This window comes from Chrysemys picta, chromosome 20, assembly GCF_011386835.1.
Source record: "Chrysemys picta bellii isolate R12L10 chromosome 20, ASM1138683v2, whole genome shotgun sequence".
In the NCBI taxonomy this organism is placed as follows: Eukaryota; Metazoa; Chordata; order Testudines; family Emydidae; genus Chrysemys; species Chrysemys picta.
Window position 1 is genome coordinate 25,523,925 of NC_088810.1, and position 19,449 is coordinate 25,543,373.

A 19,449-nucleotide genomic window follows, 5' to 3' on the forward strand; every position below is an offset into this window, starting at 1 on the left:
GCCTTTTTAAAAAGGATATCAAAACAATTGCCCCATTGTTAGCTAGTAAAAACTAAGAGCAAATAATACACGAAGAAAACGATACAATGGGAAATACAGGATTAAGTTCTCCTGTATCCTAATATCAAGTTTTCCAGAACAAAGTTTAGCCGCTTACCCTTCTAAACACCATTATCTTCCCAACCCTGAAAGTCAAAAAATGGCAACTCAAAGACTCTTATATAGTACATACAAGTCTGAACTATTATATTAATGAAAATTCTCTCTCACCCTTAAGCAGGTCATAGCACCAAACTCTTCTTATGGTACTTCTTAGCCTTGCATCTTTTAAATGGTTATTTAGTTTTACAGCTCACCTTCTAAGCCTCCAGCTAGTAAGCTAACTCCACCAAAAGTTATGCGCACACTACAAACTTTCTACTTATTTCTGAGCCCCCAGCCGCAATGTTTTCTATTGACAGTCTTAGGCACCTAGGATTAAAACATAAAATACAAACATTTATATTAAAAATTCTGTATTGTGTCAAATGAAATAATCATTTGTGTACAAATGTATACATGACAAAAATAAAACAATCTTCTTGAACAACATTGTGTAAAAAAGTGCTTGCTGTTCAGATTTATTAGTTCCACAAGCAACAGGCTCAAATGGAATCACTCAACATTGAATTTGTTAAAGGGCTAATTTAAGGCACAGAAATCCCACCATTTATCAAAAGGCAAGAGTAGAAATTAGCCCCATTAGGTTTTATCGCTGCTCACATGTTATGTTTCGTTAATGCCTGCAAGTTTTGAACATACTAGTAGCTGAGTAGAATTTCAAGTCAAATTTCTATCTTTGAAAAGAAGTAGGAATTAAAATGGTGTTTAACTTTTAGATAAAACTAGTATTGTCTCATCTTTTAATTAGAAACAGCCTTTTTTTTTTGTGCACGCTATTTCTATATTTTTTCACTGATGTTTTCTGTTGTGTGGCTTACCTGGGATTTTTATCTCATGGTTATAGACCGTACTTACTCCAATACTGAATAACTATTAGGGCCTTAATTTCTAAATCAGTAACTATGGTAAAGGTATGCAATATTGCTCATGAAGTTAATTTTAACAAAATATTTCATCTTACACTGCAACAAACAACTAAAATACATTTAGAATGTTCTAGATTATTTTGAGCTACTTTTTCCATGTAATGGATTGTGGTACAGCACAGCATAACACAGGTGGATTTGCAATGGAACTTTATAAGAAAGAACCCAGAAACTGATTTATACAACTTTGTAGTCCAGGTGCACAGTTTTAAAAAAGCAAAAAAACAAATAAAAAGAAACAGAAAATTCTATATCTGTTTCTCTGATTTCCTACACAGAAAATCAAACTTAAAAAGCTTACATTTCCTATGATGCTGTTTGCAAAAGAACAGGAAAAGCTAAGCAGTTTAGTGAAGGAAATCATGAGGGCTCACCCATTTGCCCTATTTGTTGCTTTCATTGAATCCTTTATACACAAATCTTAACATCTCTGCATTCCAACTCTGAATGTACAATGATCATGTGTGTCAAACTAAGGCTGAAAATACAGATCTGACACCAACCCAATATGGTCAATGTAATTATTGACAAAACCAATCACAGAATACAGTTGTGATACTATACTTGTGGGCAAGGAAGCACTTTAGTTTTAAATTCCAGTTTTTAGTGTTTGATTTTCTGAGAAATTATGTTTAGCCTACATTTTCTCTTGCCATTTCTGAGTTACCTATGTGAATTGTTACTTAAAAAAATCCATCTTTCATGCTATTTTTATACTTGAATAAACTCTGGATTAAAAATCTTCAGAACTGACATATATATAGTCCTCCATGAGGAACATTTAATTTGCAGCATTTGAAAAACGTGCTGCTTCACAAAACACCAGCTTCCTAACCAGCGTAAGTGATCACTGGGCACAAATATCTACATATACCCACTTGAGTGGGTATATATGTAGGGCTATCCATGTATATATCATTCTCAGGACTGACATTAAGCCCAGGTAATCATCTTCTTCCCCTCAACTCCCCACCTACTTGCAATGGATGAGTCTCACCAGGTTCGGAGTTATTTCTGCTAGGTCCTATTGCCAGCAATCTCTAATTTTACACTCTCCCTCCACAACACAGTGCAGTATGGGGTACAGAGCCTCAAAACAAAAAAATCTGTAATGAATCTGTGTTTGAGACTTCAATCTAACAATATTGGCTTCTTTAAGAAAAGAACATAAAATTTAATGCAAATACATAAGCTAATGCAACATTACAAATAAGATTTTAAGCATGCAAGTCAGGAAAGTCAAAGCTCTAGTTTCCTAGAGCCCCTGCAACTCTATCACATTGCACATACTTTACTATGGCAGTACAAGAACACTATATACATTAAGAAAATGCTACATATTCATGCAATGTTCTCAAGTTATGGCTGCCATGGGAATCATAATTTTAATTTTCCTGACTTGTTTAAAATCTAAACTATACTGTTGCATTACACTTGTTTCTTATAATTATTTTTATATAAACACATGGAGTCCATCATTACTTGTTTGTTGGAAAAATGCACAGACCATAAAGCAATTTCAGCATGAGTTCTTCTCACTGACATGTGCATGCAGTTTGTTCCATTAGTCTGCTATATGTGCTTCACAAACATTATTTTCAACACTGATCTTGACAAGCCTTCTCATACATTGTGAATTACTTTTCCAGAAAGCAGCAAACTTTGTTGTGCAATTCTCCAGGAAAGAGGGGGAAAAAAAAACACACCAACCGACAACTAAGTTAGGCTCTCAGTAAAAGTTCAAAGACATTCTACATAGTGCGGTTTTCATTATGCTGAGATCCCTTAAGACAGACATTTAAAAGTGCAGGAACATATGTAACAGCATTTGCAACCAACTACATCAGTGACATTTGCTGGATACAAGTCAGAAAGTGACAGTAAACAAAAGTAAAACCCACTGCTGTGTCATAGACCAAATGTTCTGAAATGGGGGATGGGGGAGGGGGGGAAGATTACTTTAAACAACGTAAATCGCAGCCCCGCCCCCAAAACTCCCAATAGTTAGATTTCCTTTTAAAATAGTCAAAAAATAGAGAAAGCATAATGCTCAAAAATGTAGGTCACTGGACTGCTTTGACTACATATTCCAGTTCACAGTTTGACAGATACATCCCCTCCCCTTCAGGTCACTGAATCTTTCTTCTTTCGGAATGGTGACTTTAGTCTTTTCCATACGCTGCTTTTGGGTTTGGATTTTTTTTCCATGGCCATTATTGCTTCCTTCTCTTTCCTACGTATCTCTCGCACAAGAGCATGAAATACATCATCGATATAATAGCGGAATGCGGCTGAAGTTTCAAAAAAAGGGCAGCTGAATTCTCGTGCTAAAGCTGAGCCTTCTTCTTTGGAGACCTTCAACAAAGTACATATTTGTCAACAAAGCAAAAAGTGTTCATTCCTTCCCTCTTTCTGCTCCCTTTGTCAGTTCCTCTCACTCTTAACCATGTGCATTCTTTCACATTACCTGCTCCTTCTGGAACATCCCCTTTCCATGCATCTCTCTGAAATCTCTCTCTAAAATCAACTTTTCTCCAAACTTTTGTTTACTCCTACTCATTCACCTGATCTTTTAAACATCTGTACTGCATCCTATATCCATAAGACATCCAGCTCCTTGAGGTAGGGACTGGGTCATAATCTGCATTTGTAAATAATGCTTACACCTTTGGCACTATACAAGTAATAAATAGAAAAGGGTTTTAATAGCACTAAATGCAAACAAATTAATCAATCTTTCAAGACCTGAAAAATTAATAAAAACAAATGAGAATGATTGTTAAGGTGGAATGACAAGACACGTATTAGGTCACAATTAATCCATTTCCCTGACAGTGTAGGAGTGTTCTCTACTGCAGGTTTTCTAGCCTTTTGTCCAAAATTATGGCGCTTCAGCCACATTCCTGTGGAGACTATTCCACTGACTAAAACATTTAGTCAGGATGATTTTACAGATATTGAGACTATTTTTTTCCCCATTCATAACTTTCTCATTTCATATTTAAACACCCTTTTATCAAATAATTAATCTCCCTTGTTGGTGTTAAACCTGCAACTATCTGAAGGGCAACATGCAACCTCCCCAAGTTGTCAATAGGAAAGTTATATTTCTTCACATCAGTCACCACCTGTGATTTTTGGTGGTTTTCTCTAAAGCCCATCCGATTTGTCCATCTTTCCTCCCAGAACTGAACACAGCATTTCAGAATATGGGCACACTGGAGCATATGAAGGGACTCTTGATTCCCTGTCCCGTGATATGTCTCCTCAGCATATATATCCAACAATGTCCATGGCATTTTGCTCTCATATCACATTGGAAACTCAATTTCCTGTGCAACCACTACCTGTGGTCTATTTCAGGGTTACTATTTGCCAGATTTTTTCCCCTCACAGTGAATCTGTAATTTGGATTATTCTTCCCCAAATGTTCTAGCTAACACTTTCCCAAGTTGAATCTTATTTTATTTTCTGCCCTTTCTAAATCCCCTTTTATTATTTCTCTATTCTCAATGTACTCACAACCCTTCCTAATGTATTACTATTTGCAAAGTCTGTTCAAGTGCTGTTTAATCCCCTGTGCAGATGCACTCTCCTTTCAGGATAAGAGAAATTGAAAACAATGGGAGTTGAGGGTTAGAAATTTTAGTGGCAAACAAAACTGTTACCTACCTTTTCGTAACTGTTGTTCTTTGAGATGTGTTGTTCACGTCCATTACACATTAGGTGTGCGCGCACTGCGTGCACAGACGTCGGAAACTTTTTTCTTTAGCGGCTCCCGTTGGGCCTGCAGGGGAGCCCCCGCCAGCGTGGCGTGGCGTCACATGCTGGTGCATATATACCCCTGCTGGTGCATATATACCCGTCGACCAGATCCCCCTTCAGTTCCTTCTTGCCGGAGACTCCAACAGAGGGGAAGGAGGATGGGAAGTGTAATGGACGTGAACAACACATCTCGAAGAACAACAGTTATGAAAAGGTAACCAACCATTTTTTCTTCTTCGAGTGATTGTTCACGTCCATTACACATTAGGTGACTCACAAGCTTACCATAAGACGAGGGTAGGAGTCATGGAACAATTGACTGAAGCACAGCCCTGCCGACTGCCGCGTCCTCTCTGGCCTGTTGATGGACTGCATAGTGGGCTGTGAATGTGTGTCCCCATAGGTTCCCCAAAGTGCGCTCCCCAGTTGAAGTCCAACGCATCTGTTACCAGCGTCAGAGTGGACTGTGGTGCAGCGAATGGGATCCCCTTGCAAACCGCCTGCTGATTGAGCCACCAGTGCAGGGAGTCCAATACCTGGGCAGGGATTGTCACTACAAAGTCTAAGGGGTCTCTGCCCAAAATGCCGTTAGCTTTCTTGACAACAAGGGCACACTGTTGACTCATATCCAGCTTCTCATCCACTGTAACCCCTAGGTCCTTTTCTGCAGAACTGCTTCCTAGCCATTCGGTCCCTAGTCTGTAACAGTGAATGGGATTCTTCCGTCCTAAGTGCAGGACTCTGCACTTGAAACCTGATGAGGTTCAACAAGGACTTTTGGCCCAATCCTCTAATTTGTCTGCTCAATAGGTCTAGACGCTTCGCCTCCTTGGCCTTGGGAGCCGGGGCTTGCTGACCATGTCGTTCCCGTTCATGGACTGCTAAGACGACCAGCGAACAGGGGGCCGGGTGACAAAAGAGGAAGTCATATCCCTTGGAAGGGGCAAAGTACTTCCTCTCTAAGCCCTTTGCTGTTGGCGTGCTAGAGGCTGGGGTTTGCCAGACCGTCTTGTAGTTGGACTGGATTGACTTTATGAGCGGAAGCACAATTCTAGAGGGGCCTTCGGGGCTTAAGATGTCCACCATAGGATCCTCCTGCTCTACTGCTTCCTCCACCTGTAGGCCCAAGTTCTGGGCTACTCTGCGGAGCAGCTCCTGGTACGCTCTGTGGTCAATCGGAGGAGGCCCCGACACCGCTGTGTCCGCCACAGCTTCATCTGGGGATGACAAAGAGGTGAGGGCCTTCTGCGTCTCCTCCTCCAGACCTTCTTGCCCTTCCTCGCAAGCTGGGGGGCTCATCCGGGTCCTGCCTGACCGCCTGCCTCGCGACAGCACCAGTCTCAGTGCCGCTTCCGGTCTCCTGTGTTCCGGAGAAGCGTCTGGTGGCCTGGATACCGTGGCCTCCTTGGGTGCAGAGGGGTGCCTGTGCGGGGACCGGGACCAATGCACCGAATAGCCAGATCTCGAGGCTCTGGAGGAGGGCCCTTCCTGTTGGTGATAGGCCCATGGTATCCAAAAGGGCCACTGTCCTGGCGGGTCTCATTGGGGATGCCACGGGGCTCCCTGCTAGCCGGTGCCCAGCGGGCATAGCTGGAGCGGCTTGAGTCCACCTTGGATTCCAAGGAAGGTGACATCGAAAGCCAAGGCGGTGCCATAGAACGGTGCTGCTGGGAGGCTGGAGAACAGCTCCTCGCTGACCGGTACCGATACTCCTGGGACTGGGATTGTTGGCTTCTGCTTGGGGACTTCAGTCTTGTGTCGCCTTGGTGCTGGCCTGGCGATGGCGCCAGGGAGCGATGCACTGACGAGGCCGGTGCCGTATGTTGGCTGAAATCCGATGCCCTCGAGTCAGGGGCAACTGGGAATCCACAGAGGCTGAGCTTGACCGGGACCGACATTGGGAGCAGTGCCGGGATGGTGACCTCGATCGGCGCACCATTGCCGGCTTGCCTCTGGACAGCACTCTTGGTGATGGTGCCGCAGGCTTCTCTTTGGCAGGGAGGGGGCTTGCCACTGACAACTCGAGCAGGTCCTTTGCCGCCTCAAAGGTGTCTGGTGTGGAGGGCTGTTCTAGGAGCTCCTCCAGCCCTTCCTCCGCACTCAAGGCACTTAGCCCGGGGCTCAACAGGCTCGTTGGCGCCAGAGCCACCGGTGCCGGAGCATGTCCTGGGGCAGCACTGCCCTTTTGAGCGCTTGGTTCTTTTGCTTGTGTCGCTTTCTTATGCGGGGAGCGCCCTCGGCTTTTAGGCTGGCCCGGTGACCATGCCTGCGAGGTCGAACGGTGGCAGGGCCTATCTTGTTGCCTCGGTGCAGTATGCTTGCAGTGCCCCACCGGTGCCGGATCGCGAAGTAACGCTGGCGCCGAGGCCTGATGGCCCGAGGCCAAAGGTTGCAGCGCAGCCTCCATGAATAGCTGCTTGAGGCGGAAGTCTCTTTCTTTCTTAGTCAATGGCTTAAAAGCCATACAGATCTTGCAGCATTCAGTCTGATGCGACTCCCCCAGGCAACGAAGACACAAGTCGTGGGGATCACGAATAGGCATAAGCTTGTGGCACGTGGCACAAGCCTTAAAGCCTTGGGCCTGCGGCATGCCCCGCAGCCCAGGGCTGGTGTTGGAGACAACTTCCAAAAACCTAAAACAAAGGAATCTTAACTAACTACTGATAACTACTAACTACTGTTAACTGCTGATAACTATGCTAAGGGACACTCGCAATTGAGAGATAGAGAGCTGTTCCGACGCCAGGGGGGTGGGGTTGGCAGGGATATATATGCACCAGCATGAGACACCACGCTGGCGGGGGCTCCCCTGCCAGCCCGACGGGAGCCACTAAGGGAAAAAGTTTCTGACGTCCGTACAAGTGGCACGCACACACCTAATGTGTAATGGACGTGAACAATCACTCGAAGAAGAAACCCAGGTTTTCAAAGCTGAAAACTGATGAGTTTGAGATTATGTGATGTCTATTAACATTAGTATTCCATAATAAAACCACCTGTAGTTTAGAGATCCTGCATTCTGTGCTTACCACCATTGCATCACATCCCCCTTTCAACATTACTAATACAAATATTACATTTATTTTAAACATTAAATCAAGAGCAAAAAATGTAATTTAAGGAAAAGGAATAAGCAAATACACGTAGGATAAACCACAGCATTATGTTTTGAGTAGGGCTGTCGATTAATCACAGTTAACTCATGCGATTAACTAAAAAAAATTAATTGCAATTTTAATTGCACTGTTAAACAATACCAATTGAAATTTATTAAATATTTTGGATGTTTTGCTACATTTTCATATATATTGTATTCTGTGTTTTAATTGAAATCAAAGTGTTTATTATTTTTTATTACAAATATTTGCACTGTAAAAATGATAAATAAAAAATAGTATTTTTCAATTCACCTCATACAAGTACTGTAGTGCAATCTCTTTATTTTGAAAGTGCAACTTACAAATGTAGATTTTTTTTGTTACATAACTGCACACAAAAACAAAACAATGTAAAACTTCAGAGCCTACAAGTCCACTCAGTCCTACTTCTTGTGCAGCCAATCGCTAAGACAAACAAATTTGTTTACACCGGAGATTATGATGCCCTCATCTTACTTACAGTGTCACCATAAAGCGAGAACACAAGTTAGTGTGGCACTTTTGTAGCCGGCATTGCAAGGTATTTACGTGCCAGATATGCTAAACAGTCGTACGCCTCTTCATGCTTCGGCCACCATTCCAGAGGACATGCTTCCACGCTGATGACACTTGTTACAAAAATAATGTGCTAATTAAATTTCTGACTGAACTCCTTGGGGGAGAATTGTAAGTCCCCGGCTCTGTTTTACTTGCATTCTGCCATATATTTCATGTTATAGCAGTCTCAGATGATGACCCAGCACGTTGTTCGTTTTAAGAACACTTTCACCGCAGATCTGACAAAACGCAAAGAAGGTATCAATGTGAGATTTTTAAAGATAGTTACAGCATTCGACCCAAGGTTTAAGAATCGGAAGTGCCTTCCAAAATCTGAGAGGGATGAGGTGTGGAGCGTGCTTTCAGAAGTCTTAAAAGAGCAGCACTCCGAAGTGGAAACTACAGAACCTGAACCACCAAAAAAGAAAATCAACCCTCTGCTGCTGGCATCTGATTCAGATAATGAAAATAAAGGTGCATCGGTCCGCACTGCTTTGGACTGTTATCAAGCAGAACCCATCATCAGCATGGATGCCTGTCCCCTGGAATAGCGGTTGAAGCATGAAGGGACATATGAATCTTTAGCACATCTGGCACGTAAATATCTTGCGAGGCCAGCTACAACAGTGCCATGCGAACGCCTGTTCTCACTTTGGGTGACATTGTAAACAAGAAGCGGCAGCATTATCTCCCGCAAATGTAAACAAACCTGCTTGTCTGAGTAATTGGCTGAACAAGAAGTAGGACTGAGTGGACTTGCAGGCTCTAAAATTTTACATTGTTTTATTTTTGAATGCAGTTTTTTTGTACATAATTCTACATTTGTAAGTTCAACTTTCACGATAAAAAGAGATTGCACAACAATACTTATATTAGGTGAATTGAAAAATACTATTTCTTTTGTTTTTTCACAGTACAAATACTTGTAATAAAAAATAAATATAAAGTGAGCATTGTGCACTTTGTATTCTGTTGTAACTGAAATCAATATATTTGAAAATGTAGAAAACATCCAAAAATATTAAAATAAATGGTATTCTAGTATTATTTAACAGCGTGATTAATCACAATTAATATTTTTAATCACTTGACAGACAGCCCTAGTTTTAAGAGATACACCTTCTGAACTCCTTTGGGTAGTTTACCTGTCGGAGCAGTGTCAGATCAGATTTATTCCCCACAAGAACCACAGGAGTGTCATCAGTGCGCCGAACACGGTAGATGAGCTGTTTGAACTCACGCACTTCATGAAAACTGCGTCGGTCCGTGATTGAATAACAGATGATAAATCCCTCACCTGCCCTCATGTACTGGTCCCGCATAGCTGTAAACTCTGCCTAGAAAGAATGTTATATTTCAATACTCGTACAAGCTCAGCAGCTATTGATCATCTCATCACTGTCAGCCCTCTATCCATTCTAAGAACAGCTATATGCCACGCAACATACTGGTTTGCTTATGCCACACATTGTCCACTGGAAAAAACTGGAGATTTTATGGATTCTCCCTATCTGAAATATTACTTAAACACCTGAAATACACAATTAAAATTGCAACATGTAGCAGTCAGAGTTAAAAGAACGTTATGAACAGTTTGTTTCCTTTCTGCCCTTTAACACATCAAACAAAATTTGGGACCCATATACGAAGCAAATGAAAGGCATGAGTTTCTGTTGCTTCAGGGAATGGGTAAGAATGTTGGCACCTCTTCGTTTGTATATATTATGTATAAAAAAAGGACAATGGAAAATGGGGAAACAATAAAGCAGGGTACAAAACAAATGCACATTGTCTGGCTACCAACAAATACAATATGTTGGGGAAATGGGATGATTCAGGAGACAAAACTAGAACAAAGAAAAGTTAGAGACAAGCAATACATTTTTAAAGGATCTCTGTGAATATGCCTGGCCTTTAGTTCCATCCTATTCATATTTTTATTGCTCACATACCTGTCCTGCTGTGTCCAAAATGTCCAAATTTGCAGGTTCATCATCAATCCGTATTCGTATTTTATAAGCATCCTCTGTGGATTTAGAAGGAGGGTAGGGGGTAACAGAAGTTCAGTAAAACTACAGTACTGATCTCATGCATACAACAAAATACTACTACTGAGCATTTGATATAAAGCAATGGAAAATACTTTATAAAATCAATTGTAATAATGTAAGAATTCAGTTTTGCACACCTTAATAAAGACATTCTCTCTCTCAGACTAATGGGCCTTTCCCAACTGAGGTGAACAGGCAGACAAATAAAATAAAATAAAATAAAATAATCCTAATGGCAGCCACCAACAGAACTGCCAATTTCCTAAAACAGGATAAATTACTAAGTATATGTCTACACAACAGCACAACTATGCCACCGTAGTGTAGACACTGACTACAGCAACGGAACAGGTATTTCCGTCACCATAGTAAAGCCACCCCCTTGTGAGGCAGTAGCTAAATTGATGAAAGAATTCTTCCGTCAACCTAGCTTCGTCTACAATGGAGGTTAAGTCATCCTAAATACGTTGCATAGGGCATGAAATTTTTCACAGTCCTGTGAGACATAGCTAAGATGACCTGAGTTTCAGGTGTAGACCAGGCTTTAGAAAGATAAACAGATCTTTCCCTCCAAATTAAACTAACCCAAATTAAAAAGATAGTTAAGACCCAGACAGACTGCGAAGAGCTACAAAAGGATCTCTCAAAACTGGGTGATTGGGCAACAAAATGGTGGATGAAATTTAATGCTGATAAATGCAAAGTGATGCCCATTGGAAAGCATAATCTCAACTATACATACAAAATAATGGGGTCTAAATTAGCGATTACCACTCAAGAAAGATCTTGGGAGTCATTGTGGATAGTTCTCTGAAAACACCCACTCAATGTGCAGCAGCAGTCAAAAAAGCGAACAGAATGCTGGGAATAATTAAGAAAGGGATAGATAATAGGACAGAAAATAATGTTGCCTCTATAAATCCATGGTATGCCCACATCTTGAATACTGTGTGCAGATGTGGTCGCCCCATCTCAAAAAAGAGATAGTGGAATTGGAAAAGTTTCAGAAAAGGGCAACAAAATGATTAGGGGTATGGAACGGCTTCTGTATGAGGAGAGATTAATAAGACTGGGACTTTTCAGCTTGGAAAAGAGATGGCTAAGGGGAGATATGATTGAGGTCTATAAAATCATCACTGGTGTAGAGAAAGTAGGTAAGGAAGTGTTGTTTTCTACTTCTCATAACACAAGAACTAGGGGTCACCAAATTCAATTAATAGGCAGAAGGTTTAAAACAAATAAAAGGAAGTATTTCTTCACACAGCGCACAGTCAACCTGTAGAACTCCTTGCTGGAGGATGTTGTGAAGGCCAAGACCATAACAGGATTAAAAAAAAACTAGATAAATTCATGGAGGATAGGTCCATCAATGGCTATTAGCCAGGATGGTCAGGAATGGGGTCCCTAGCCTCTGTTTGCCAGAAGCTGGGAATGTGCGACAGGGGATGGATCACTTGATGATTACCTGTGTTCTGTTCATTCCCTCTAGGGCATCTGGCACTGGCCACTGTCAGAAGACAGGATACTGGGCTAGATGGACCTTTGGTCTGACCCAGTAGGGCCATTCTTATGTTAAAAAACGTCACCAAAAGGTGCTCAGATGTTAGTCGTCATGGGCACACTATAAGAACCTGAATAGAAACTCAAGTTCTCCTTTCCATTTGATCAGATTCTCCTGTCAACTCCAAAAGAGGCAGACTGAATAAAACAGACAGCTAGTGTCAGAAGATCTCAAAGCAGGAGCTAGTAACAACACTATTTGGAGACAAAGATTGCAGAAGGTCCTGATCCATGGCTAAGGCTCCTACGCGCCATGGTAATACAAATAATAAACAGTAGTAAAATCCTATAGGATTTTGAAAAATCATGGTGCCATGGCCGGCAAGTATCGAAGGCGGGGGGAGGTTGTGCCTCCCCAAACAGCCTTGCGTGATCCCGCCGACACTCCACCCCCAGACCCCTTCCTGCTTCCGGGCTGTGTGCTGCAGGGGTCTTTCCCCCCCACCCGGTGGCCAGAGCCCCAGGTTGGGGCTAAGGGGGGCCGGCCCGCACTCCGGGGCTGGGTGAGGGAGGATGCGCTGCCCTCCCGATGTGCCGGGGCTGGGGCCCATGCTGCCTGCTCACCTGCCTGGCATTCGGGGGGCGGGGGAACCATCCGCCCTCCCAGCACTCCAGGGCTGGGCCATGCCACCTGCCAATGGCCAGGGGACCTACGCCGCCTGCTCAGGCGCTTCGGGGCTGGTGGTCCTCGGGCAGCCTGGGGCGGGGGGAAAAGAGGGGAGTTGGCTGCCATGCCAGGAAGGGGGGGACGGGACGGGACTCTGGGCTCCGGCGGTAGGGGCAGGACCTCAGGCAGAAGGGGTAGTCCGGGCGGCGGGCAGAGGACTCCATGCGCTGCCTTCATCTTCAGGCACCGCCCCCCGCAGCTCCCACGGCCAGGAACGGGGAACTGTGACCAATGGCAGCTTTGGGGGAGGTACCCGCAGGCAAGAGCAGCAGCAGAGCCCTCTGCCCACCCCCACCCCAGGGACGTGGTGCCGGCTGCTTTCGGGAGCAGCACGAGGCCAGAGCAGGCAGGCAGGGAGCCTGTCCTAGCCCCAGTGCGCGCCGCTGCCACCCTGGAGCCACTCCAGATAAGTGGTGCCGGACTGGAGCCCGCCCCCGAACACCTCCGGCACCCTGCATCCCAACTCCCTGCTCTGAGCCCCCTGCTGCACCCCACACCCCTCCTGCACCCCCAACCCCCTGTCCTGACCCCCCTCCTGTACTCTGCATACCCTCCTGTGCCCCAACCCCTTACCCTGAGATCCCTGCCGTACCCCACCCCTCTCCTGCGCTCCAACCCCTTGCCCTGAGCCTCTTCCTACACAGTGCACCCCCTCCAACACCCCGCACGCCCTCCCGCACCCCAACCCCCTGCCCCAGCCCTACATTCATGGTCCTGCATGCAATTTCTCCACCCAGATGTGGCCCTCGGGCCAAAAAGTTTGCCCACCCCTGCTCTAGTCTCATCTGCTAAAGAAAAGTTAAGGTTGCTGGCTCTGCTAATTCTCCTGGTTTATATGTGGAAGGGTAAATCTGTTGACTCATAATTTCGACAAAAGACGTGGGAAAATCAAATGGAACACGCAAGAGATAATTTAGCTGAACACAAGCATTTTGGGCAGTTACTCTCCCCCTCCTTTCAATCTGCTGCACATTTATAAAAAGTAGCAATAACAAGGAAACAAAGGCAGTTGTGTATGACAAACTATCACACTGCACAGCAAAAGTGGTATGGCAGAAGAGATGATGGCCATCAAGAGGTCTTATTTTTGTTATTAGTCTGTTAATTGTGACTGGTAGTTAACTTATTTTAGTCTTTAAACTTTTTCTGCAAGTATTTAATAATACCTAGCTCCTATATAGCACTTTTCACAAGTAGATCTCAAAATATTTGAAGGGAGATAAAGTATCATCATCTCCATTTTACAGATGGAGAAATTGATTCATAGATTCCAAAGCCAAAAGGGACCATTGTGATCATCTTCCTGGTCTGACCTCCTGAACAACACAGGCCATAGAAATTCCACAAAATAATTCTTAGAGTACATCTTTTAAAAAAAGCTTCCAATCTTGATTTAAAAATGGTCAGTGATGGAGAATCCATCATGACCCTTATAAATTGCTCCAATGGTTAATTATTCTCACTGTTAAAAATGCACACCTCATTTCAAGCATGAATTTGTCTAGCTTCAACTTCCAACCATTGGATTGTTTTATACCTTTCTCTGCTAGACTGAAGAACCCATTATTAATTATTTGTTCTTTGCACAGAGAACAAATAGACTAATCAGGTTATCCCTTAAGATTCTCTTTATTAAAAGAAACCGATTTAAGAAGGTCAATCTATCACTATAAGACAGGTTTTCTAATTCCCATTGCTCTTCTCTGAACTCTCTCCAATTTTTCAGCATCCTTCTTGAACTCTGGACAACACGTCTTGTATACAGTATTTCAGCAGTGACTACACCAGTGCCAAATACAGAGTTAAATAACTTCTTTACTTGTACTCAGGATTCCACTGTTTATGCACTCCAGGATCACATTAGCCCTTTTGTCTAAAGCATTGAACTGAAAGCTCATGTTCAGCTGATTATCCACAATGACCCCCAAATCTTTTTTAGAGTCACGCTACCCAGGATAGAGTCTCCCATCCTGAAAGTATATTTGTCCCCTAGATTACCTATATACATTTAGCCGTATTAAAATGCATAATATGCTCAGTTTACAAAGTGATCCAGATCACTCTGTATTAGTGACCTGTCCTCTTCTTTGTTTACCACTCATCCAATTTGTATCATGACCAACTTTATCAGTGATTATTTTGTTTTCTTCCAGGTCACTGCTAAAAATGTTAAATAGCACAGGGCCAAGAACAGATCCTTATGGAAGCCTACTAGAAAGACACGTGCCCAGTGAGGATTCCACATTTACAATTACATTTTCAGACATATCGGTTTGCCAGCTTTTAATCTATTCAATGTATGCCATGTTAACTTTATACTGCTCTATTTTTTAATCAAAATGTTGAGAGGATGAGCTCGAATGCCTTACAGAAGTGTGAATATATTACATCAATACTATTACCTTTATCAACCAATCTTGTAAGCTCATCAAAAAAGATACCAAGTTAGTTTGACAGGATCTGTTTTCCATAAACTCATGTTGACTGGCATTCATTACAGCCTACTTTAATTCTTTATTAATCCACTCCCATATCATCACCTTGCCCAGGATTGATGTCAGACTGCCTAGCCTATAATTACCCAGGTCATCCTATTTAAATACTGGCACAACATTAGCTTTCTTGCAGACTTCTGGAACTTCCCTACTGTTATACAACTTAATTAAAATCAACATGAATGGTCCAGCGAGCTCCTCAGAGAGCTCTTTTAAAATTCTTGGAAGAAAGTTATCTGGACTTGCTGATTTTAAAATGTCTAACTTTAGTAACTGCTGTTTACTCCTGGGGGAATTCTGCGCCATTGCACAATGCAGAATTTGTGCAGAAATTATTCTGTGCACACAACAATTTTCTGTAAATATCTTTAAAGTTCTGGCCATTAGTTCTGTTCCTAGCACAGCTCATAATCCTCTTCGCAGACTTTGGACTCGTAACAACTTGTCTAGCTATTGCTGACATGATTATGAACGCTTTGTTTGCAGTTGAGTTTCTGGTTTTCCTTAGCGTATAAGGTTCACGGTAAATGATTCCACAGAAACTACTTTTTAACTTGCAAAAGCAGAGACAGATATTGGAGAGGTTTTCCTTACCAATGGTAGGATCATGGTCCTCTGGGAACCGGTGGCTGATGAACTGCATGGTCATAGCTGAAAATTAACATTGGATAACTACAATTACACAGGTGATTTCCAGTCCTCCTGATTAACCTCACAGACGTAGGTGGAGACATTATAATGGACAGAGAATATTTAGAATTACTGATTACACAGATTTCAGAGTAGCAGCTGTGTTAGTCTGTATCCGCAAAAAGAACAGGAGTACTTGTGGTACCTTAGAGATTAAAAGGTATTTGAGCATAAGCTTTCGTGGGCTACAGCCCACTTCATCAGATGCATAGAATGGAACATATAGTAAGATATATATATATATATATATATATACATACACACACACACACACATACATACAGAGAACATGAAAAGGTGGAAGTAGCCATACCAACTGTAAGAGGCTAATTAATTAAGATGAGGTATTATCAGCAGGAGAAAAAAAAGCTTTTGTAGTGATAATCAAGATGGCCCATTTTAGACAGTTGACAAGAAGGTGTGAGAAACATTTAAATGGTACAATTGGCATACTATTTTGGCATTCGCTAAAAATTGGAGCACTTCATAGGGAAAATGCACATTTTGTTCACCCTAAATCTCAAAGGCGATATGGTAAAATGTACTTATCAGTAAGGCTACATTTTAGTCACGGGTATTTTTAGAAAAGGTCATGGACAGATCATGGGGAGTAAACAAAAATTCATGGCCCGTGACCTGCCATGACTTGTATTATAGACCCCTGACAAAATCTTGGGTGCCCGGAGTGGGGGTGTCGCCTACGGACACCATGGTTGCTCGGGGGGGTGGGAGGCTGGGGGTGCCATGGGTGCTCAGGGGTGGGTGGGTAACGGTACCCCCACTGGTGCTGTGGGGGTAGGGTGGCCAAGGCTGGCAGGCTCCCTACCTTGCTCTGCGCAGCTCCCCAGAAGCAGTAACATGTCCCTTGGCTCCTAGGCACAAGTGCAGCCGGGGGCTCCGTGTGCTGCCTCTGACCCGAGTGCCAGCTCCACAGCTCCCATTGGCTGGGAATCATGGCCAATGTGAGCTGTGGGGGCAGTGCATACGGGCAGAGACAGCGCGCAGAGCCGCCCGGCCACGCCGGAGGCATGGGAGGGACATGTCACCGCTTCCGGGGAGCCCCGAGGTAAGCGTCTCCTGGATCCCACATCGCCTCCCATGCCCCAACCCCCTGCCCTGAGATTAACCCTAACCCCCTTTCCACACCCAAACTCCTGCTGGGGGGAGGGGCAGTGGCCCAAGACTGCCCCAGGGGCGGCCAATGCAGCTGGCCCAGGGGCTGCCCAAGCTGCTCAGGTGGCCCCCGGGCCAGCCGCACCGGCCACTGCAAGTCACAGAGGTCCCAGAAAATCATAGACTCCGTGACAGACTCGCAACCTTACTTATCAGTATGAAATTGTGAACTATGTTCACACCCATTGCCTATTATTGAACTATATTCTCACCTATTGCTTATTATTTTCAACTATGGGACTAACAGCTTAAAATGGTTTAATACATTAAACGTTTTATAGATATAACATATTAGAACTCTGCAATGTTTATCCTAATCAAGGATTTTCACACATATATGTTCAATTATTGAGAATACAAAGGTAGGAGCTGGGGAAAGATATATTTTTTAAAAATCTCAAACCAACCCTTATGTAGGTGACCTCTACAGTGAAGCAAAGCACAGATTTGTCTCACTCAAAAGCTTGTCTCTCTCACCAACAGAAGTTGGTCCAATGAAAGATATTACCTCACCCACCTTGTCCCCCTCACAGTGGGTACCTCCACAGTACAGCAGCGAGCAAACCCATTCTTCAGCTATGGGGGCCGCCGCGCTCAGCAGTGACTGAGATTAAAGCTCTGCCCCATTACAGCTGCTCTCGGACCTTGACCGGCCCCTGGGGCTTCGGAGACCTCCCACGGGACAGCCTCTCCCCTGACTACTGAGCCAAAGGGCGCCACACCCCGGCAGGCCCGAGACACCCACCGCTCTTGCCCACGCCGCCAGCTCCCAGCATCACCAGTTTATACTCGCGGGATTGTCCTAAGGCGCCACCGCCCTGGCGGGCGCCACAGTCCATCTCCCCCGGCGCCAGGAAAAACGCCGCCGCCTGCAGGGAGAAAATGTGTGTCAGGAACCGGCCGGGAGGGGGTGGAGCGGGCCGGAGCCACGGGGTCTCCACAGGCTCTCGCCGCCCCGATCCGGGCTGCATCTCCCCCACCCCAAAACCCGCAACACACCGTGTCAGGGACTCCGGACTTCTCCGCGTCGCATCCTCCCGTCCGCACTGACAGGGCCCGTGGAGGGCAGGACCCCACCGGGCCAGGACCGGCGCACCACCGTTTCAGACCCTTCTCACAGCAAACCAAAATGGCTGCGGCAGCGGCTCTGCGGCCTTAGGCCGAGCGAGCGCTTCATGCCCCGCCCGCGTATGGACCCGCCCCTTCCGTGTATGGGATGCATCAGGAGCAAGGGCAGCGGTGCACCCAAAGGTGCAAGGACTGTCCCCGAGTCCCTCGCTGCCGGTCCTTCGTCCTTTCGGCAAATCGCTTACCTTCCTCGATTCTTCTCACACGCCATCTTCTAGTGAAAAAGCAGCCTTTTGTGTATAACTTTAATAGGTGGTCAGGCCGGTCAGCAGGGTGATCCTCTCCAGCTGAAACGCACTTCCTTTCCCCAGCCACCCCACAATATCTCCTAAGCATTTAATTTTAAAAGTAAATTTACTCAGCCAGTTTCTGGCTTTTGTACATTTATGTCTGCTAATAATTAAAGTCAAAAAGACTATCTGGTAGTTTCTAGCTACCTTGCTATAATTAGCAGCAAGTAAACATGGGTATGGTCAGATTTCAAAACACTGGGAAACTATTAAACGGAGAGACAGGCCCCCTTGACTTTGATTTCAGTGGGACTACTCATCCTCTTAAAGAAAAGCAAGTGCATAAGTGTTTGCAGGACTGGGGTTTATTAAAAATAGTTTATGGGAATTGGTTTTAAAAGCAGGTGATAAGATATGGTGCTCTAAGCATAGCATATACATATATATAAATAAAATCAAACCCAACAATAAAAGCCCTGCCAAACCAAAGCACTACATTGCATAAACAATTCTGCCCTTGTACAGAGGAGGAGAGAGAAAGAAGGGGAAAAAAAGTCACATGACAGAAGTTAGTCACATTGCTTAATGCACTACCGAAAGGGGCTCAGATATTGCAGTGATGAGGGTAGCAAAAGAACCTAAATAGAACAGAACAAAAACTTCTATATATATACTTTTTAATTGTAGACCAAGTTTAAGTGGAGAATTTCCTTTACATTTTTTTATTTCTAGATTGCTTGCTACCACAAATGAGCAGAACTAAATGGTCCAACTGGTTTAAAAAAATCCATTTTTTGATACTATTTTAAAAGATGCGATATGTGGCCCATTGTTTTTCTGCTCCTTTGCACTCACACAAAGTTCTGTCAAATAGAAAAAAATAAGCTACTGCTAATGTCCAGTTATG

General features: G+C 44.0%; 1 protein-coding gene across 4 annotated transcripts; it reads right to left on the reverse strand.

Moving 5' to 3' along the window:
- Positions 1–498: 498 nt before the first annotated feature.
- On the reverse strand, positions 499–18,531 carry RIT1 (Ras like without CAAX 1). 4 transcript variants are annotated; one of them, XM_065574285.1, is made up of 7 exons: positions 18,184–18,370; positions 17,930–18,053; positions 15,916–15,972; positions 12,724–12,856; positions 10,501–10,574; positions 9,694–9,885; positions 499–3,443 (listed from the first exon to the last, which is right to left on the reverse strand). In XM_065574285.1, exons 3-7 carry the CDS (start codon positions 15,928–15,930, stop codon positions 3,213–3,215), a joined length of 645 nt encoding a protein of 214 aa, XP_065430357.1. In that variant the 5' UTR covers positions 15,931–15,972; positions 17,930–18,053; positions 18,184–18,370; the 3' UTR covers positions 499–3,212. The 4 variants fall into 4 exon arrangements, with proteins under 4 accessions (XP_065430357.1, XP_005280723.1, XP_065430360.1 ...); XM_005280666.5 differs by lacking the exon at positions 12,724–12,856 and having other exon boundaries at positions 18,184–18,531; XM_065574288.1 differs by lacking the exon at positions 12,724–12,856 and having other exon boundaries at positions 17,702–18,053; positions 18,184–18,321.
- Positions 18,532–19,449: the final 918 nt, after the last annotated feature.